The 22707-nt window shown below is 37.2% G+C and overlaps 1 protein-coding gene across 1 annotated transcript; it reads left to right on the top strand.

The window, feature by feature from the left end:
• Nucleotides 1-514: 514 nt before the first annotated feature.
• Nucleotides 515-21847, top strand: PLS1 (plastin 1). Its single transcript, XM_010193399.1, has 15 exons — nt 515-616; nt 3993-4156; nt 5432-5561; nt 6496-6628; nt 7344-7425; nt 8344-8509; nt 8606-8748; nt 9506-9601; nt 11044-11239; nt 16266-16344; nt 17512-17626; nt 18162-18295; nt 19218-19341; nt 21061-21185; nt 21712-21847. Exons 1-15 carry the CDS (start codon nt 547-549, stop codon nt 21845-21847), a joined length of 1893 nt encoding a protein of 630 aa, XP_010191701.1. The 5' UTR covers nt 515-546.
• Nucleotides 21848-22707: the final 860 nt, after the last annotated feature.

Here is a 22707-nt window from a genome sequence, read left to right on the forward strand (position 1 = left end):
CGCTGATTGTAAGCAGGTCCTTGAAAGTGTCCCACTCAGGTTTACTACTGTGAAAATGTTGGCGTGCTCAGTACTCTGCAGGACTAGATCCTGGTACTAAACACTAGTTGACAATGAGACTGTGCTGTGATGGGAAATTAATGTTTTCTAAAAATTTGTTGTTGAAATGTAAGGCAATGATTTCAATGTTCTAAAACCATGCAGGCAGTGGAGGTAGATTGTTGCTCAGTGCTTATTGAAAATAAGCCTAATGAAAACATCATGTGTATGAAAACAGCTGCTGCTATTGTGACTTCTCAGTCACTATTACAGTGAAAAGAATTGCTAGGTGTTTGATCTACTTTAAAGTGCTGCTTGTAATGTTTTAAGTGTGCCAGGCCTGGAAATGTCATTCAGGTCTGGTACCTTGTATTGAAAAGATCAGTAACTTCTTTTAATATGTGGTTGGAATGAAAGCCTTATGAATTTTTTTATTATTATTATTGTTATTGTTATTACTGTTGTTAGGTATAAGCAACTGAGGACAACACCCCTTGCTGTCCGAAGATGGAAAACAACATAACTACTGTCTCTCGTGAAGAGCTTGAAGAACTAAGAGAAGCATTCGGTAAAATAGGTACGCTTTAAATAAAAAAAGCAATGGGGATGTCATTAGCATTGCAAAGCCATGTAGGATTTGTGGAAGAAATCTTTATGGATCACTTTGTTTTCATAGGGCCCTGCTTTTCTTCTATGTTGCCAGTAATATCTATGAAAATAAGAATGTTTATGTACCCTGCTTATTTTCACTGAAACTGTGTGCTTATTCACTTCTAACTTCAGCAGTGAAAACAGGTACATTTTCTGGCTGGGCAGTTGCGTTATTTGTGCCACTGTATATGCAGGATGATAGGTCTCAAAATTCAGCTTTTTGACCTCCTTAAATGTGAAGAATCTCGATCAAACTTCCGTTGTTAAATATATTGTCACATTAGGTTACTGACACTCTAGTTTTGCTTTACTCACATGCTTTAGTAATGCCATTTATTAGATCAGATTTTACATTTTAAGTAAGCTCAACAGAGATATTTTTATATTTTGTAACTAGAAGATGTTAATAAATAACTATACAATTTTGTATGCTTGACAGGATGTTTGCAGATTAATTGGAGAGTAAATAGAGTGAAAAACTGTATAGCAACTAACTCTTATTTCCATATTGCAGTACTGTTACAAATGCTAAAGTTCATGTCTACTTTATTCCTTGTTTGCTGCAGTTCTGAGGGGGTGATGTGTAACTGTGCAGCTCAGCAAAGTAAATAGACGTATTTGTAATCATTCATAATGGGGGAACAGGATCATTCTAGGCAAGAAGTCTTAAATTTTAGCAGTCTCCAGCTTGGTAAAGAGACAGTTGAGCAGCAGTATGTTAGAGACCTGCAAGACAATGAGTATGGAAAAGGTGAAGAGGCAATTACTCAGCATCTGTCAGTACAGGTGCCCAGTAGAGTCAGAAAGCTTAAAATAAAGAGAAGTAACTTTTCTTCATGAGAAATAATAAAAACGTGAACCCAGTAACTCAGGATGTTGTTGAGACCAAAAAAGAGTAAAATGCTAAAGGAATAAGATACATCCATGGAAGGTAATTCATGAGTTGCTACTAAGCAACCATCTTGACACAGTCAAGAAGTCTGTAGCCTGCAGAAGCTGGAAAGACAGACCAAGGAAAAGAGCATTCTGCACACATACCAGTCTACTGGGAGGTGTCAGGGCAGGTAGATACTCCCTGCTGTTGTCTGACAGCTTTTCTATTTCTTTGGTTTTCACCACCTGCATTCCTTCTTTCCATCCCTTCCTGCATGTTGTCACACTTCTGCTTCAAGCATTGTCTGTACTGCTTCTACTCACCAAAAAGTTTGTTGGTTTTTTTCTAGTTTGTCTGGGGTTTTGGGGTTTGTTTTTTGTTGGTTTTTTTGTTTGCTTGCTGCATTATGCTTTCTGTAAAATATAAAAATTCAGCATAGTTTAGCTTTTTTCATTCTTGCATTTCCCATGTCGTTATGGGTAAATGGCTTGTGGCTGTATTGGTAAACAGAGAGAAAAAGCATGTATTTGACTCTCTGCTTCTCATCATGGAAACTTACCCTCGTGAAAGATGAACCTAGAGAAATAAAATAGCTGGTAATCCGAGTGAGCTTGTGAGCATGTCCTCTGCTTTTTAGACCATCCTTGTTGTTATGCGTGCTGTTACACGTCTGGAAGTCAGGCAGTGGATAGATTAATAAACAAGGAGACATAAAGTTAGTCTGTGTAGTGATTTGTGAATTGTTGGTGGTACTGAAAACACAAAGAAATTTATTTATTAAAAAAACTAAACGGGTGTTTTTAGGCTTTCATCAACAGTGAAATGCGGCCGCCTTATGTAGCTGTACAGAAGCTACCTAGCGTAGTATGGATTACAGTGAAATTACTGTATAGCAATCAACTGTAGAGGTGAGAGCGTGTTTCTCTGCTTGCCCTTCTGTGATGTGGTGGGTATTCATCCTCTGCTATTATTGGCTGAGTTCTGATACTAGAGACAACACGAAGAGAAGTTTTTTAACTAGGAAACCAAAAACCAAGTGGGAGAGCCTTGACAAGTCAGAAAAGTGGCCACGTCATCTTGCTTCTGTTTCTGACTCAGCGTTACTTGTGATGTTCTCTTAAGTTACTTCTCTTAGATGCATCATTTGTAGAACTGAGAAAAAACTATTAATTCATGTTTTTCAAGAGCTTTGATGTGATCATGAAAGACAGAAAATTGTTGTCAAACATGGAAAAAATTAGCATTAAATATATAAAATGATAGGAATTATATCCAGCCCTCGTTATGCTGGATATGATTTATTGTATTTGATTGAACTTCATGCATACTGATATACAGGACTATAGCTTTTCTGCTTTGGAAAGTACTTCTCTTCATTGCTATTTTAGTGGACTTTCTCAAATTATGCTTGTATAGATATGTGCATACATATGTATATGGAAATATACATAGAGCAGTTAATGTGTTTGATTCATTTACGCATTACATTGGATAAAAACATATTAAAGGTTTGTAAAATGTTGTTTTACTATACTAAGAGAAGAATTCAAGACAGCTTTCTGCACACAGATTGGCCTGAGGTAGAAGTATGAAGGGTATTTTTATGATTTCTTCTGTGCTGCTGTGTTACTCATCATAAGTAGCACAAATTATACTGAACTTTTCTTAATTTATTTTTATGTGATATAGCCAGTCATTTCTTTCCATAATTGTGGAGTTATACCATACCCTCATGTTGGAAAAAGCATTTTGATACTTTGCTGTACATGGACATTCCCGACATGTGGTCTTGGGAGCCAGACTTAAGGGGAGGTGGCAGTGCAAATTGCTCCAAACAGAGCTGGCTAGTAGATTAAGGAAGGTCACCTTTAATAAACAGATACAGATCATCCCAGATCTATTCTCCACAGGTAAGCCTAAGCACGTCAAAAGTTTTGAAGAACAGAAAATGTCTGTCAAACATTAGGATAAGAAACAAAGTGCAGAGTCAGGTAGAGTTCTTGCATAAGTAGTTTTTCTTCTGTAAGTGTGCTCTTCTAATAATAACTTCCATCAGATTTGAGTTTACTGATTGTAAATCTAATACTGACAATAAGAATATAATAATTGATCTTGCTTTCACTTGAAGCTTTATAGAGAATTTTGTTGGGAGTCTTTAAAAAACTTAAATTTCACTGTTTACAAATTTGCCATTGTATATCTGTGCTTTGGGATTATAAAATAGTTCCTGAGAAAATACATAACAAGATGGCACAACTCCTAGCCATTATGCCTTTAATTCACAAGTATTCCTTCATGCTTATCTATGTCAGAAGAAGGAACACTTATCTCCTAGAACTGTATTTCACACACTTTGTTTATTCTCAACAGTTACTGCACTTGGTTCTTTTCATAAGTATAAAAGACAAATTGTGCTTTCATTTCACAGATATTGACAACAGCGGATATGTCAGTGATTATGAGCTTCAGGACCTGTTTAAAGAAGCAAGTCTGCCCTTGCCTGGTTACAAAGTCCGGGAGATTGTAGAAAAAGTCATTGCAGTGACAGACAGCAACAAGGATGGGAGAATCAACTTTGAAGAGTTTGTCTCAGTAAGACATCCCTTCGGATGTTTCTCTACTGCCGGTATCTCTTGGGAACTAGGACAGAAAACTGAATCAAGTGGTACAACTAAGTACTATTTTGCTAGAAGTAACTAATATGTTGAGAATGGGAAGCTTTTCTATGACAGTTTACAATATCCTATATAATTATTTTCCAGTCTTTGTGTTTCAACTCTCCCATTTAATTGAGTAGATCACATTTGGGCAGCACGTGAGAGCACAGTAGTTTCAGTCAGTCCTACTTTCTATTTTCTCAAAAATGAGGGGATGTACGACATGTTTTAGGAACTGATGGGTCAGCCCTTGCCGTGACAACACAGTAGATAATTAGATACCAGCCTCTGACTTCTCTTAGTGATTTACTAATGCTTGTGCTACTATGCTTAATCTCTGTGCTAAAGGCTGTTTCTTACTGGCAGTGAGGTACAGTTTTTAACTTTTACTGGGTAAATTTGAATAGTTCAGGCTTTTTCAATGTGGATCATTGGCTGGTCTGCTTTATTTGAGAGAAACAACAAATTGTAAGGCTGTTGGTTTGTGTGTCTGTTTAGAGATGAGCAGCTTTTGCTTTGAATTTAGAGTACTGCTGCAGGTTGCTCGTTGAACTAGTTATTGATCTTTCTTCCCGAGATTCTAATTTGCAGTGGTTCATAGGTGAGATCAAATATTTGCATCCAGGTATTGAAATGCATCTATTACTTTATTGTCAGTTTTGAGACCTCTGCAGTATTTGGGCAAACTTCGGACATATCAGTATATGCAAAGTGGTTTACACTGCAGGCAGGTGGAAAATGGTATCAGCTTGCTTGAGGTCATATGTAACTGACATTTATTAACCTTTTCCTGTAAAGCATATGATGAAGTAAGTGGAAGAAATATGCTATAGTCACTGAAAATGTGTATTGTCTTTAGTTGTTTTCTTCAGTTTACCAAAATATCTGTGGAAAAATTGTGTGGATTGTTGCCTGTCTACTTTTTTAGCTAGCATGGCTTAATAAAGGTAGCACTTGAGGTACTCACTGAGAAGTAATATATTAGATATCCAGTATGCAAGTTTCATGAAGGGATTTACACTAATTTTACCCATACAGTAATCTAGTTAGTTTTTAAACAGAAGTCAATGGAAATACTAGAGAGAGCAGTCAGTTAATTACTGACTCTGGAACACTTACGTGAGTTAGCACTTAGTTATTTAGGTATAGAGGTGTAACCTTTTTAGGTTATAAAGGTACGATCGATCACAAGATGGTTTTTTAATTCCAGATAATTCAGGAATTGAAAAGTAAAGAAGTTAGCAAATCTTTCAGAAAATCAATAAACAAAAAGCAAGGTATTACAGCAATTGGAGGAACATCAGCAATATCTAGTGAAGGGACACAGCACTCTTATTCAGGTAAGAAATAATTGTTAGCTGATGGTAATACCCTCTCTGAGTATTATCCCATAACACTAGCTATGCTTGGTGTATTTCCACAGCAGGGGATATGTTCCATCTCAAATGATGCCTGTAGGGGGGACACCATCAGAGCTAGTTGTTTAGACTCCCTTTCCATTTTGGTGGAGAGAAACTGACCCCACTAGAGTGCAGTTCGTCTGACCTGGTCTCATTAGTCATCCAGTTTAAGACAAGATGAAGTGTGCATTAGGATTTCGTGTTTCTTCCCACTGACAATGGAAGAAGTGCACTGAGTCAAGTGGATCCCTGTCTTGTATGCTGCCTCAGGTCAGTGAGGTGAATACACCCTGCGCTGTGTGGGAGTTTGGATACTGATACTTGATTGACCGTTGTCCCAGTAGGCGTTCTTAGATAAACAGTAATAAATTCTGCACTAAATATGAAAGAAAAATTAAAACTGAAGTATTCAACTGTTTAAGTTTCTCAAAGCTAAGTACAGCACAGTAATTCAGATGGCGCTCTCAGAAATGCTGCTGGTCACTGAAGTCCTAGTAGAAGGCAGAATAAAACGCTGCATTTTAAACCTATGGTGTAGAAATTACGATGTTGTGTATTTCAGATCACAAATTCCTCTCTTTTCATTCTAATTTCTGCGAAACTGAATTCAGAGTCACAATGAACCATTATGTTGCTATAATTTTTGTTGCCTTTCAGAAAATCACCAGATGTTTAGAGGGTGCAGCAGGGGAAAGATCAATCTGTACTTGCCATTTTTTGCACCTTCCCCCCGGTCTGATTCTTTTCTTAACTGATCCCTATGAAACTAAGGGGTTTTGTTGCAGTTCAACCTCTTTGACCCACATCTGATGTTTTAGTAGTGTGTGTTCATGGAAATTATAATAGCTTATTGTAATGCTGTTTTTCTTTTCAGAGGAAGAAAAAGTTGCTTTTGTTAATTGGATAAATAAAGCTCTACAAGGTGACCCAGACTGCAAGCACCTCCTTCCTATGAACCCATCAGATGCCAGTCTTTTTAAATCCCTTGCAGATGGCATCCTCCTTTGGTGAGTCCAGGGCTGTGAGAAAGAGAAAAAATTATTCTCAAAGGTTAAGTGCTGATCAGTGAATTGGAAAACTTCTGATAGGCTTTAATGTCAGGACTCCACTCTTAAATATTTCCATGAATGTGGGGAAAATCTGCCTACAGAAATGTTGTTTTTAGCAATTTTTTATGTGACTCTCTGCATAATTATAGAAGTGGTTTTCCCCTTCAGATCCATAATTACACATGTCAGAGATCTGCTGTAAATGTCTAGATAGAGTAGACTAATAGACAGTACTTGTTCATACACCATGATAACAAGGGATTAGCTTATTAGTATTGATGTGAATTAGTTTTGGAGATCCTTGTAGATGCAAGATACCATAGAAATACAGTGCAGAAACACATTGGTTATATTACAGAGATTTTCACTAGAAACTATTAACTGTCTTTAGTTCAGTTTTAATCTTCTCTAGAACACTTTTTGACAGCACAGACATGCTCTGTTACTTAAGCATAAAACTCAATTGCTCTAGTTTCTCATAATTACATATTATCTGGGGGTTTCTGGATGAATGTGTAATTATTTAACAGGGAGAGAAGATTTAGAGGATGAGGTCATATTTTTATCTTGTCAGAAATATTTACAGCTAGTTTAAAGTGCTAGGAGTTTGTAATCAAATAACATATTTTCTGAGAAATGAAAGTTTGAATAATGTCTGACTTTTCTTCCTTAGCAAAATGATTAACTTTTCACAACCAGATACAATTGATGAAAGGGCTATTAATAAGAAGAAACTCACTCCTTTCACTATTTCTGTAAGTACTGCACAGACAGGAACTTGCTGCAGATAAAAATGTAAAATGTATTTCTACAGCTTTATTTAAATGACAGTTCTGGTGGAGAAAAAAAAAAGTCTTGTGTATTAAAAAATGTCAAAGCATGAAAAGAAATCTAATTAAAAACTTCAGTTAATTAACAGACTTTTCATTCCAGGACGTCACATTACAATGTGACAAGTTAAAACACACCATGTTCTAAATCCTCCAAGTGAGTTCTGTAATCTCTACTTCTTTAAAGAAGTTGTGACAGCAGAGATGATACTGTGTGTTTGTTGTCTCTGTACGTAGTTAAAATATGACACAAGAAAGTAGAAGGGAATATTTACGAGAGCTGACAGGTATTTTTTCCTGGGATGTTTAGCCTATGGCAATCCTTAGCTTTACTTCCAGTGTCGGGATGTTGGATTGCCGTGATTTTCTTACGCTGTCTGTTCAGTTACAGTTTAACAGGTGCTTGAATAAATGTGTCAGCCTGTATAAAACCCAGGATGTGATGACAGTGATGTCAGTAGCCACCTGAACAGAGGTTCATGGTTCAATTCCACTTGAGCGTGTTTCTCCACAGGATCAAGCCGCTGATATTTTGAGCCATGTTGTTTACTTTGTGTATGTGATACTTATGAGTTACAGGAAATATTTTCTTTAGAATATTTCTCAGCAATCCAAGCTGCAGAAGGTGGCCCATGATTCCTTCGTGGGTTCATCACTGTCAATGATGTTTTCTGCTGAGTTTTCCTAAGATACACTATAGTTCACAAAAAAGCTCCAGAGTGCAATTTTCCACTGGGAACCATTGAACTAATGCATTGTTTGTTATGACTTCTGAAACTTAGTAAATTTGTTTAAACTACATTTTGTAAGAATTACAACCTTATGGAATGGTATTTCAAACAGGAAAACCTAAACCTGGCTCTGAACTCAGCATCTGCCATTGGCTGTACGGTTGTCAATATTGGGTCACAAGATTTACAAGAAGGAAAACCACACTTGGTGTTAGGACTCCTGTGGCAGATCATTAAAGTTGGTCTTTTTGCTGATATTGAGATCTCCAGAAATGAAGGTAAGAGTTAATACCAAGTACAGCAACTTCCACAATTTGGGATTAACTGAGACCACATTAGCAATGATTTCAGCTTTCTTTCAAACCTGCTTTTAGCTCTCATTGCCTTGCTAAATGACGGAGAAGAACTAGATCAGTTAATGAAGCTTTCCCCAGAAGAGCTCTTGCTGCGCTGGGTGAACTACCATCTGGCCAATGCAGGGTGGCAGAAAATCAGTAACTTCAGCCAAGACATTAAGGTATGCAGTTATCACTGGTAATTGAACAAAATGGGTTTTAAACACTATGCGTAGAAACAAATGAGCCAGATCAGATGACAAATAGCAGTCATCTGCTTTTTCTAGTTATAGTTTCATTCTTCATTTTTCAACACTTGAAAGAACGTTATTTTGATTGCTCTATTCAGGATAACTGCTATTATGGTAAAAATATTGCATCCCACTTAAAAGAAGTATTAAATACTCTGAAAACCAGCAGGTTTTTGCTATTCTCCTAGTTTCTTACTGGGGGATGAGGGAGGTGGGGAACCCAAGAAGTGTACTGAAAACTGCATCAAATAAGTATGGTTTCTCTTGTGACTATAGATTCATCCTAAAAGAGCCACTTTGCTCTCCAATTTTAGTTCTAATTACTGCATCACTTAAAGAGAAATTTCTGTTTGGAAAGGATAGTGAAGGAATAAAATAACTGTGAAAATAAATTTGCCTTAAATATAATTACAACTGTCTAGTTCATATCCAACAGCATGAATTTAACTAACATTGTCCACAATAATTAGCAGACATTCCTGTTCTGGCATCTGGCTTAATAAGTTGTATGTGAAATACTGTAGTAAAATGGTTGTATGGCCTCATCCATATTCTCTGAAACTTAGGGTATCATACTTTGGACTCATGGCTTTTGAACTGGACTACAAGAGCAGTAAATGAAAGTAAGTATGAAAGGCTACATACTTGCTAATTTTTTTTTTCTTTAATACTACATTGCTTGTTTTAGGATTCAAGAGCATACTACCATCTGCTAAATCAGATTGCACCCAAAGGAGATGATCCTGATGAATTGCCCATTAAAATTGACTTTTCAGCTTTTCATGTAAGTATCCAGAAACACGAAAACAGACTGGAATTGCATGAGAGCTCTGTGTGTGTATCCAACATCCTGGTTGCAGGGCTGTCCCAGAATCCCTTCTGTTTTGTAAAGCTTACAAAAGCTCCGTCAGATTCCTCAATGTCACAAAAGCTTAAATGGGTAAAAACTTGAGTAAAGCTCCAGGGCACTGCTGAAACAGGATCATGCATCTTTCAGTCTAGAACTTGGAGGTATGTTTTACTTGGAGTCGAGTCTAACTGTTTTTTTGTTTTCAGTTGGGTCCTCCAACATGAATATTACAACATTCTTCTCAGTTCTGCTTTTTGTTGAATTCAGACAAGGAGAAAGAGTAAACTTTCAAACCTTGTGATGCTTCCTCCAAACCAGATAGCACTCAGATAACGTGAGACCCTTCCAGTAACCAGCAGGAAAGGAAAGAGAGGCAACCATCAAGCTTTAAGTTGTAAAGGGTCTAAAACCAGCCTAGGTAGATGTGAAAACACTTTTTTCCAAGCTGCTACATAATGCTTATTGGAAGGATTATTCTGAGAATGCATTTGATACAAAACTGAACTGCCTGCCTTAAGTATCTATGTATCAATCAGAGTCTTACACTGAACCTTGTAATTCATTATGGTAATGAAAACCCACATGCAAAATTGTATTTGCATACGGGCTTTAGTCCTTTCAGACTCCTTCATGAGGAGACCTCTGGTATGTCTGTTTGCTTTTGTTTTGGGATTTTTGGGGAATGAAAAAGGGTATCAGTAAATTTTTTCCCTGCAATTTCCTACAGTTCATATGACCATGATCTGTAATGGATTATAAACCAGTAACATTTGACAACTTGTTCTAGAGCAGGTTTCTGGCTGAGTGTACCAATGCTGAATTACTGACTGTTATTAGATTCTAACAGTAATTCAATTACTAACTCATTTCCCTATAAATAGTAACTCCTAGTTTTATGAAGATTAGAGGCAAAAAGTATATGCTACATGGCCTTGAAGATTGATTTATTCTGTGTAGATTAATAGTAAGAATGAATAAACAACACATAGGTTACCAACTTAAGACAATTCAGAGGCAAAAATACTAAAAGGAAATCACGGTAGTGAATTATCACATTCTGAAGCATTTAAACCCTTATAAAGGGGTTTGGACATAATCTGTAATTACTGTGCTTGAGAACATCAGTTTAAAGCAGTGATGGTGAGCCTATTGCACGTGTAGCTGAATGTGTTGTGCAGGCAGCCACAGAAGTGAAGGACTAACAGAAGGTGAAAGGAAGGTGGGAAGAAGGGAATTGTTATGGGCTGTAGGAGTCAGCTCAGGCAGTGGGGGAATGAGGGAGAGGCTGGCGTGGGTCATTTAAAGATTTGTCAAATTGAAGATGCAGCAAGGAATGGAAATATGCTAGTATTCATTACCATTTTTTTTTCTTTTAGGATAAAAATGACTTGAGGAGGGCTGAATGCATGCTCCAACAGGCAGATAAACTGGGCTGCAGACAGTTTGTAACTCCAGCTGATGTGGTTGCTGGCAACCCTAAACTCAATTTAGCTTTTGTTGCAAATCTTTTTAACACATACCCAGCCCTAAACAAGCCTGACAATTCATCTTACGATCTCAATTTATTAGAAGGTACTTAACTTACTAAACATACAGGAGATAAGAATATTAGTGATGTCTACTTACGTGTTCCTTCTAGGTTGTGATATAGGATCCCTGTGTGATGCTGCCTGTGTTAAGACCAGCATATAGAGCTTTCTCACTAGCTTTTAATGTAAGCCTGTAGTAGAAATCCCTGTTGCTGTGAATATTGTTCACTTGTGTTGGCCTCACCAAAGGCTGTTCCTGAATAACCTTCTATCATTCATTTGCAGGAGCAAAAACTGTCCTCTTACTCCCTTTCCAGTTTGCTGTGCTTCTTTCCATGCTGTTTATATTTTTGCTGATGTACAAGCTCTAGCTTTCCCTAATTTGCAGTGGTATACTATGCAACTGTAATAGTCTTTTAAAGTACTTTTCACATGTTGTGTTTATGTATATGTGTGTGTATGTGTATTAGTTTTTGCCTTTTAAAACAGGAAACATAAAAAAAAAGCCTATATATCAGCAACCTATATTAATCTATTGCATCAGCAGCCTATACAGATCCTAGCACACTGGCAAGTTTGGATTTTACCTATACATTTCAGATCTCTAATGCTAGAGATAAAGGGATAATTGGTAGCAATCTTTGGCTGTAACCCCTTTTGTGGACCAGCTAATATAGGATCATGAAATGGCTCCTGCCAGCGTATTTCACAGTCGCTCACTGAGCTCAAAGGAATGGTGAGAATCAGGGGTACCACACTCACGAGAATCATCAGCAATGTTCACACATTCTTCTGCACTGCCTACTCCTGCCTTCCTCTTACTGTTCCTATCAGGTTTCCTTTCCATCTAGGTGAGTCCATCTTCCTTTGCTCCTCTTTCTTTCGTAATTTGTCTGCTCTGCTGCATCCCCGTGTCACCAATCTTGTATCCCTCAGACCACTGCTGTTTCCAGGCTTCCTGCTATTCCAGTTTCAGCTGGGTAGAGGTGTCAGGGCACAGGAGGTAGTCTTTTTTCAGCTGTAACATCCCTAGTTGCTGCAATCCTTGCTGTCCAGCACAAATGATTGAAGGAAGGGCCTGCTTTTCCTCTGCTGCAGTTTTGTTAGAAATGTATGCTCTTTGAAACGTGTATGGGAGTTGTATGGAGGTGGAGTAAGTTCACTTCAGCTTCTTCGTTCTGAACATCAAGTTGCAGGTGTGATTCAAAATACTGAAAACTTGGACAAATTTAGATGTTTTCACTGGCATGGCAAAAAACAGCTGAATTACTTTCTGAACTTTCCTAAACTACTCAGGTGAGATCGAAGTCTCAGCTAAAACAGTTTGTAAAAAGCTGCAATCACCTGAATGCTTGTTTACAATTTTGTAACTATAAATACCAGCCAAATTTAATTTACTGTTTATAGTACATATTTGAGAGATCAGTAATCATATCAATGTTATCTGTCCAAAGGCAAGTAGACAATTCTCCTTTGCTCCCAAATAATAACTCCTGTGGTGTCATGCAGATCTAAACCATCAAAAGAGTCATTTCAGCCAAAAGACGATGTTGTTGTTGTTGTATTTTTCTGTTAATTTGTTTTACTTTTTTTCCATAAAATCCTGTAGTTTTACTGATGTTTTATCAAGGTAGTCATATAAAATTTAAGTAATTTATTTCTTTATAGTTTCATCATAGATTGTCTGTTGAAATCTGACTCATAATTTATAATGCTTTCCTATTTTGCTTCATGACATGCAGATTTGACCCCTCCTAATGTAGGTACTGTATTAAGTACTTTTCTGTACTCCATAAAGTGTTAATTCTGCAATGTTTCTTCTTTTTCCTTTCTAATGTTTTAATGATCTCTTTCATTTTCTGGTTGTTTTTTGCATTGTTCTTGTATTTTTCCATTGCTTTAATATGCCATCATAAGTAAGAGGAGAAAACCCTACAGATGCATACAAAATGGGGGCAGGACTTGCAGTAAGTCAAATGCCACATAGTTCTTTCTGTGGGCGTAACCGGTAGGGGCCTTTCATGAGCCAAGATGTAAAGCTCTAGGCATGTCTGGGTGAGTAGAGCTTTCTGAAAGTCTTCATTTGCCTGCATTAAATTCCATCTTTTCAGTGCCTGTGCCACCCAAAGGATACGGTGTGGCTGTTCTCTTTGGTTTAAGACGATGAACACTGTAAATTGACACTGCTCTAACGATGCTTAGCAAGTCTGGTGATGTGCACTTGTATACAGAGAGCACGTCCCTCAGCTATACTGACAGCAAAATGAATGTTTGATATTATGTGGGGATGGAGTCCTGACCTCAGTCAATGCACAACCTTTAACTTGGTGTTGCTGCTGCTCTGAGGAACCTCTCACTGGTGGGGAAGGGAGCAGAGTTTGGAGCCCAAGTCACACAGAAACCTGAGTTCTTGGGGAAAAGGAAAGGAGGGACTTCTGTCCACCCACATTTCCTCCGGTGTCCGTGTCCTCTGCTGCTGTTGCTAAGTCTACTGGCAGCCCTCAAGGCTGTTGCTGTGAGAGCACTGACGACTCCCACTCGGGCCAGCTGACCTTAGGGTGCAGGTTGGATCTTGGGCTCTGTTGTCTTTCAGAGAGAATCTTGGGTGTTTGGAGCCCTTTGGATTCTTGACTCCATCCCTATGGCTGCTCTACTCCATTTCATAGCATAATGATCTCAAAGAAAGAGATGGCAATACATATAAAGGATACTACCAAATTTGCTCCTCTCTCTTTTGTGTAGCTCTGCCCCTTTTCTGCAGTTTTCCAATGATTTTGGCTATCTGCTGCACCACTCAGCAGAAGATATGCTCCTGATAGGATCACAAGGTATATTTTGAATAAAAGAACGGAGAGAAAGAATTGGTCAGTTCTCAGCCATCTGGAAAACTTACGAACGCTTATGTGTTGCATGATAAAGTGACTTGTTTAGAGTGGCATATTAAATACAGTATGCTGGATTTCATTCTTGACTTCCTGCTCTCCACAAGGGAGCTGCCCAACTCGCATGCTCTTGCTCCTGCTTGGCTACCTCAGATTCCTTCGCCAGTGTTAAGCATGCATTTTAAAATTCCCGTCTGAGTGCCGTTGCCGAGTTCCTGTTCATAGGAGTCCATTAAATAACCTTGTTACTGTCTTTGCCATGGGCAGGTGTTTCTAAAAGCACTTTGCAATCAGTATTTTAGATACTGCAAACCAACTCAGAGCTCAGTAAGCCTAAAAATTTCAAAAAAGAAAGCAAGCAAAAAGGGACTTGCTTCAAATGCTATAACCTTTTAAGTTGTTCCTTATAAACTTAAATTATGTATCATGCTCGTGTTTTGACTGTATCTTTTTATGGAAAAACACGGATATTTTTATTAACTTTATTATAAAACGTGATTCTTTGTTGTCTTTTAAATTTTGTTGTGGGAAGAAATGTGTGAAAAAAGCTGGCTGCCCAAAGATCTTGCAGAATGGTGTTTTTCTTTGTTTCAGCATGTACTCCTCAGTGAGTCTGTGGTAAAGCTTTGAAACAAACACCAGTCTGAATTGCATATGAAAAACCTCATAATTTAGAAAGAAAATGTAGTAGTAGGATGAATATAATCTATCTCACAATAATTGGGAAGGAAAGTAACTGGTAAGGTGGCTGAAAATTTTAAAATAAGACTTTTTTTTCTGTTGGAAAATGTCAAGTACAGTTGAAATTTCTGAATTTAATTTTTTTTATAAATAAATTTTGACGTCCAGAGCTTTTTGTATAAAAGAGGAAGAGACCTAGACTAAAACTGTAACCTCTGTCTAAAAACTGAAGTTATAACATAGGTGTATTTAATGGAAAAAGCATTAATACTATAGTTTATATATTATATTTTATAATGTTTAATATTATAAAGAGGTTTTATCTCTGTCCTAATGTTAAATACATGTTGATACAGTCGGTTCATTTGGCACAAACATTGTTCTGTAGTCAACATAGAACTGCACTAATAAACGAGACAGTTCTCATGCTCTGTAAACCTCGTTAGGCAAACTCGGTACCATTATCAGCTGAGGAACAGACAAGAAAGCAAGGAAAATCTTACTCAGGCTTTTACACGTTTCGGTCCTGATAAATCTATTTTCATTGTCTGGGGGGTTTTCTCCCTCTCAATGTCCTTCCTGTTTTCTTAACTGTGAATTACCAGCCCAGAACTGGGCTGACAATGAGGTTATTCCAAGCTTATGTATTCAGGCTAAATACTTTGTTAAATGCTTTTCTTTGATGTAAGAGAACAGCTTATGCAGCACTGCTTCACATGCAATTGGCCACAGATACATTGTTAAAATTTAGGTAATGTTTTATGTAAAAAATTAATGTTTTACTGCAAACTGGATAGAGAGAGAGAGAGCGCATTAGTTCAGGAACTCGCAATAGATCAAAAAAGATCTAAGGAAAGTGAGGAGTTTGGTTTGTTTGGCTTTTTCCTTCTGAATTTTCTGCATTTCCAAGTAGAGTTGCTAGTTAAAGCTGCAGGAATAACTGGCCCTCCTGGCAGTATCAGTAGCTACCTTGCTGAGTCTCCAGTGTTGAAAACTGAAGAGGTGAGATCTGTTGCTCTGGGGAGGACCTGCACAGTTTAATACTGGGGAAGAAGTGGAGCAGCAGTTTCTGGAGTTTGATGCAACTGCAATAAGCGTGTTAGTACTAACTCAATAAAAATACACCATTTCAAATGGATTTAAAGATACTATTGAATGCGATTTCTACTGATTTTCATTTTATTCTTATTAACCATCACTATTTTCTCCAAGATATATTATCTAAAATATAACCAACAAACTGTTGATATATGCATTTTATCAAATTGTATTTACACAGAAAATTGTTGTCCAATAGTACTCCCTGCAGTGCCTCTGGGACTCAATTTGATAGGATTGCCTTGACTTATTGGCCAGTAGAGGCTACTGTTAGGGAAAGGATGGACTCGTGTCTTGTTTTGTGTTATTTTTTGGGGGGAGGAGAGAGAGAGGGACACGAGAGTCATTTAAACATTGCTTCTTAGTTTTCTGCACGTAATTTACGTAGAATTATGTTTGTCGCCATAGGAGAAAGTAAGGAAGAAAGGACTTTCAGAAACTGGATGAATTCACTGGGTGTAAGCCCATATGTTAATCACTTATACAGGTAAGGCTTTTTTTTCTTTGGGGGAAAAAAAAAAAGCCTACAATAACTTGGTCTCCCTTGGATGACAGGGGAAGAAAGAAGAGAAGAACAAAGGGAAGTTGTTTCTACTATAACAGAGTTTCCACACAGTGTGATAAGAACTTCAAAACTGGTCTGTGGTGTGGTCTGCCTTAAGCAGTGTCTGACTCAGATGTTCCACTCATGACCTAGAAGTACTAGAGAACATTAAAAGTTTTCATGTGCGCTCCTCACTCACTTGTACTTTGTATTATGTTTTTTTTTTAAAGTTGAGGTAGTTATGTTTTATAATGCATGAATTTTATTTTCTCTTGTGGGAGTTGAAATGACCACGAACCTGTTCAAACAGTAATGTAATTCTAAACTATAGGACAGGATAGGTGTCTGCTGAGCAAAAAGAATCTATGCAGTGTGGTATTTCCTCAAGACAAAGAGCTTTTTAGCATGCTTTTTGGCTGTTTCTGATCACTTTCAAACTGTGCCAGCAGTTGATTCAAATCTTATTGAAAAAGTGGGATATAGGGAGCAAGTGGGAACATCTGGTAGCATGTATACTTGATGCCAGGTTTCATTGCTGTGTTTCCTGACCTCTGTAAAGTGGTACCATCTCTAGATAGCTTAACATGGAGAATTTCAGTTGGCAAGTGGCTGAAGGAGATCATCAGGAATGCAATTTATAATGGGAAAATAATGCTTCTCCTAATAGTCTTTTTTTTCCACAAGATGAATATATTGGTTTTGATTATTCTTGGGCAAGATAAATCTGTTAAGTGCAGATAAAGCATGAGTATTTAACATTTTGAAAAGTTCTGAGAAAACTAGAACTAGATCAATAAATAAAAACTCTTTAGCTAGATGTTCTATCTATGCCTACCCTATGAAAAGCAATTATTTAATTAAAGTTGGTAAAATCAGTGGCTGTGCTTAGTTCACTTATATTTGTGAAAATAATTACATTACACATACAATTTAATGTAAATAATGGCAGGAATTGAGCAATAGGATATAGGCCAGTTTCTCCACAGAATTTTTATTTGTGACTGCAAATGTTCAGCAACTTAATTACACTTCGAGAAGTCTCAAGTACTTAACGTTTTCATTGTGAATATGAGCTTTTGTACTTAAAAGTGTTGTTTTACTCTGATTTAGTGACCTTTCTGATGCTTTAATAATCTTCCAACTGTACGATATGATTCGTGTGCCGGTTGGCTGGAACCATGTCAACAAACCTCCTTATCCGTTACTCGGTGGTAATATGAAAAAGGTGGGTAGATACTCGGGAATGCGGCCCCGTTTCACTGTTTCCCGCTGTGCTCTTTGTGGATCTGGGTTGCCTAGATTTGCGTGGGGGAGGAGCTCTTCTGTCGTGAGGTGTTTCCTCACAGAGCAGTTTCACACGCTGCCAGGAGAATTCGAGCAAGCCTTGCAGAATCAAGCTTTCAGTTTTGTGATCGTTATGAAGTGAGAGATGTAGAGGAAAAAAATTTCGAAATAAACACATTTCGGTAATTTTCCAAATTCTGTTTTGATGTATGTGTATACTCATTGACTGTAGTGGAAGTGAACTTGCTTTTCTTGGGTGTGGGAAAAAGATTATCAATGGCATCTTGCATACTAGCACTTACAGTAAAAACTCTTGGTTTAATCACAGTGTAGAAAGGCTAGAAATCTTTCTTTAGCTTCACATCTCACCATAGGTAACCATAAGCCAAAGTAATTCAAAATACACAGAGATTACAGGTCTGTATTATAGAAATATTAAGGTGGTTTTATTATTTGCACACAACATTTACTTTCAGATTGAGAATTGCAACTATGCAGTAGAACTCGGGAGGACAAAAGCCAAATTCTCACTGGTTGGTATTGCTGGACACGATCTAAATGAGGGTAACCCAACTCTGACTTTGGCTTTGGTATGGCAGCTGATGAGGAGGTAAGTTCGGCATAGTATATGATTCATGTCTGTATTATGTCTGTATTATGTCTCTGTATGTCACAGCAAATTAAAGCTAGTGTTCAGTTCGCCCAACAGGTATTTCAGAGAGCCATCTCTAAATATCCCTCTTCTCTAAGACTTTTTGTAGAGTTACATACTGTGTAGTGGTTGAAGACACAGTAGTGTGTTTGTGTACACGTCAATGTATGGACGTAATTAAAACTTTATGTACTAAAACTGGGGTCAAAATTATAAATCCTTCAGCAAGTAAAAAGCACACAACTTATTTCATGTTGATTCCACGTATCTTTCTGTAAGTAGAGAGTAATGTCAATATTTGTAAAATCAAAAAAGAAGGGTGGATAGGAAAAGGTTATGTATGCTGGAGATGTTAAAATGGGAAGAAATTATTAGGCCATCACAGCTGTAGTAATGTAACTATTAGAAAATCATAATCTTGCTAGTGCACTGAGCAGGAAAAAAATATATTGTAACTTGGTTTCAGTAAAGAGCTTTTTATTGCAAATACTTTCCACAAGTTCATTTTCTTACACCTACCCCAGAACACTCAGTGCTTTCTGTTTCTTAAACTGTTGCAGTTCATTTTTCAAAGTGACTTGGGTGGTAGGCAGCCATTTCAGTTTATAAAATAAAATCAGTTATGATGTGCTGAGCAAAACAAATAGATAAAGAAGATGTAACGCTGAATGTTATGAGTCTGGGGATGTTATTTTGTTCTTGCAGCAACAAAGAAGTGATATAAAGTAATTGTTTTTAAGGTAAGAGTACTTTGTGAAGAAGAGTTCTTGGCACTGCTGCTGTACTGGTGATATTTTCCTGTTGCTTGTAGCTTGGTACTGTTAGCAGAGTTGAGTTCTGCCACTCACTTTAACTCAGACTCTGGTTTTATTTATTAAAGGTATACTTTGAATGTGTTATCAGACCTTGGAGAGGGAGAAAAAGTAAATGATGAAATTATTATTAAATGGGTGAATCAGACACTTGCAAAAGCAAATAAGAAAACTTCAATTACAAGTTTCAAGGTAAGCAAATTAATTTACTTTCCTTCTTTCCACGTATAATCAGATCTGGGATTTTTAATCTGATCTGTTAACAATTTGGCTTTAACAGTGGCTCTCCCATCAGCTACCATAATTGCATAAGGAAATATTTCTAACAGTCTGTGAATCTTGAAAAGTAATTTACGAGTCTGTTAATAAGAAACAGAAAGAATTTAGAATTTTTTAAAAAGCAAACTTTCAAAGGGACTTCTGTCTGAAGTTACCAATGTTTGGGCATGGCATGGCGTGTATCTTCCAAATTTGTTGATACAGGCACTCGTATGCCTGTTACAAACACGAGGAACAACTTTGGAAATGCACCACCACCGTTTTTAGTCAGAGCTGGTCAAACAGATGTGCTCGTGTGACAGCGCCAGGAGAGGGAGCCCATTTAACCAGTGACGCCTTTTGTCTCCATTGGCAATGCTGATGTGCAGCAGACCTGTACACGATGGGAGCTTTTCCCGTTCAGTAAATATTAATAAATTGATAAAGAAAGCTTTTCTCTCACATTTTTAAAGTGTTACACAGAAGAAGTCATGTGTATGTCAGGTGTGTCATGTCTGCAGTTGCACACAGATACAACAATCTTGTGCACATTCGTTGTATGCTCTGAAACAGTTGTCTGTGGTTCACAGCAGGAACACAAGAACCTAGCAAGTTAAATATCTGAGTGCTCGCTGTGCTATGGAATTGAATTAGGTCAGCATTAGAAGGTAATATAAAATCATTTCATAGAACAAATCATTAAACTTTTACTCTAGAAAGTAACTTAGGTATTCATCTAATTAAAAGGGACTGTTGCTTCTCTTATTTATAACACCATTATTACAATTTATGTAGAAGTAAGTTAAAAATGCAAACAGAACCTGTCCTAACACCTTGCTCTGGGTACACCTGTGGTTTTGGAGGGGCCATTGGTTGTGTTTTTAAGGTAATTCAACTGATAGTAGACCAATAAATATAAGGAGCTACTGATGTAAAGTGACATTATTCAGTATACCTTTTTTTACTACAGTTTTCTTACAACATTCATGTCTATATTGTCTTTCACAGTATGAATTTTTGTCTATATTTTGGGGTTACTACAGCAAACAGATTGTGTAGCAGGGAAGGCAGAGGCCCCTGATACTTATCGTGGACTAGGAAAGGAAAGTTCTGTTGAATTGCCATTAGTTCAAACAATAAAAATGACAAAAGTGTGGGTTGAGCTTACGGTCCTGTGGAGATACTACAAACATTTGATGTCTTCAGGCAGACTTACATGGCTATTTTTAGATGTATAATTACTATGATGGCTTTATGGGACGTCACTGAATTTGACACAGTTGTGAGCTGGTGGAGAAGGCAGCTGTGCTGATGCCCTGCAGGAGCAGAGCCAGCCTCCCTGGCACTGTCTGCTGACTGTCAGTTTGTCATCAGCAGCTGCCTATGTGCCACAACTGTTGGGAAGGAATAATTACAGCAAATGCTTTGGTTTTTTCATGAAATAAACCATTTTGTAATAACAGTATCATTATTTTGATTGTGGGAAAGACCATTAGTCCTCATAAAGAGGGGGAAAAGCCGTCACGCAGCAAAACACTCTGGTGTCTTTCAGTAGGTATGTAAAATGTGCTGTGCTGTAGGGTTTTTTGCATAGAGGAGACAGAATAATCAAAGCGAAGTCTTTATACTAATCTTTTGAATCTTTTCTTTTAGGACAAATCAATTAGCACTAGTTTACCTGTCCTAGATTTAATAGATGCCATTGCACCAAAAGCAGTTCGTCCAGAAATGGTCAAGAGAGAAGAACTTTCTTACCAAGATAAATTGAATAATGCTAAGTAAGTTTTAAATGAATGCTTTGTATTTTCCTGAAGTGCAGGAAATGCATGAATTCATGGTGCAATTAATGATTTACTGATGTATTAACAAGGGCAGATTACGTTAATATTAGCTGCTTTGTTTCAAATAGAATGTATTATAGATTCTAGTATTCTAGAGCTATTTTTCTAGCACATTTAATATATGAACTCATTCATGGCTGAAATGACCTACCACCACTCCACTGCAATTACTTTATTAACAGCTACCATAATCCATATTGGTTTTGACAGAAATAAATGCTTTGGTAATCAGTAGCAAAATGTCTGTCAAGTTTGACAGTTGGACTTTGACGATCTTAGAGGTCTCTTCCAACCCTAATGATTCGGTGTAGTATGTGCTTTCTTCACAATAACGTCCACTTTCTACAGAGCATAAATATGGACTGAACAGGTACATCATGCTATTAAAATGTTGTTCTTATGAACATTGGCACACTTGGCAGATGCAAGGAAAGTAACTCTTTATTTTCTCTTGTTTTCCAAGGTATGCCATTTCAGTTGCTCGAAAGATTGGTGCTCGTATATATGCTCTCCCAGATGATCTGGTTGAAGTGAAGCCAAAAATGGTGATGACAGTGTTTGCATGTTTGATGGGAAGAGGACTGAACAAAATAAAATAACAGAGACGTAATATAACTTTCTGCCATGTTAAGCACGATGAATGCCTCGCAGTTTACAGAGTTCTGGAGCTTAGTATAAAATGAGAAAATTTGTATGCACAAATGTGCTCATTAATTACGTTTTAATAATGTTTCTATTAGTTAAAGTTTTATTCAATTTCATAACACTGATTATTTATGGTTAATATTGTTTTCAGAACATGTTCATTACCCAATTAACACTACAGATTTGTATTGCTTTAAAAAAAACCACACCATATTAATCAAGCTTCGTATGTATTAGTTTCCATAGCATTGTAAGAATCTGCATCACTTTACCTATGTTATTTCAGGACCTATTGTGAAACACTGTTTGATTTTTGTGGGTGTTACTTACATGTAGTCATGAGAGTCTTGATGTGCATTCCAGTCCTGTTACAGTACTCCTAACTGCACACAAGTTATCATCCTTGCCTTATTCTTTGAGAGCCTAACTCTTGTTGAAGCCAGTGGAAGTTTTGCTGTCGACTTCAGTGAGAGCAAGTGAAGGCCTACGATAATGTCTGGACATTGATGGATATTGATAAAGCTGAAGACACATGGGAATAATGCTTTAACATATGTCGAAGTTTTGTTCTGTTGCTGAGTGGGAACTTTTATGGTCTATGTCTTAAGAAGAAACAGCAAATAGTAAGCAGAAATATTATCATGTCATTATTATGTCTGCATATGCATTAGCTTTTGCAGTGGGACTAAACACCTGGTATTTTTTTTTTATTTTTCATAAAATATTGTATTGAGAGAACAAGAGCTGGCTAGTCCAGTTTAGGATTTCACATTAATGTGTTGCATTTCCTTATACACTGCTGCTTTCATTTCCC

The sequence above is a fragment of the Mesitornis unicolor genome, unplaced genomic scaffold (genome assembly GCF_000695765.1).
Source record: "Mesitornis unicolor isolate BGI_N332 unplaced genomic scaffold, ASM69576v1 Scaffold3140, whole genome shotgun sequence".
NCBI lineage: Eukaryota > Metazoa > Chordata > Aves > Mesitornithiformes > Mesitornithidae > Mesitornis > Mesitornis unicolor.

Excerpts from the sequence above, each read along its gene's own strand:
- PLS1 (XM_010193399.1), top strand. The coding sequence starts at position 547 with ATGGAAAACAACATAACTACTGTCTCTCGTGAAGAGCTTGAAGAACTA. Across the intron at positions 5,562-6,495 it reads GACACAGCACTCTTATTCAG|AGGAAGAAAAAGTTGCTTTT; the intron begins GTAAGAAATAAT and ends TTTTCTTTTCAG. Across the intron at positions 17,627-18,161 it reads TCGGTGGTAATATGAAAAAG|ATTGAGAATTGCAACTATGC; the intron begins GTGGGTAGATAC and ends ATTTACTTTCAG.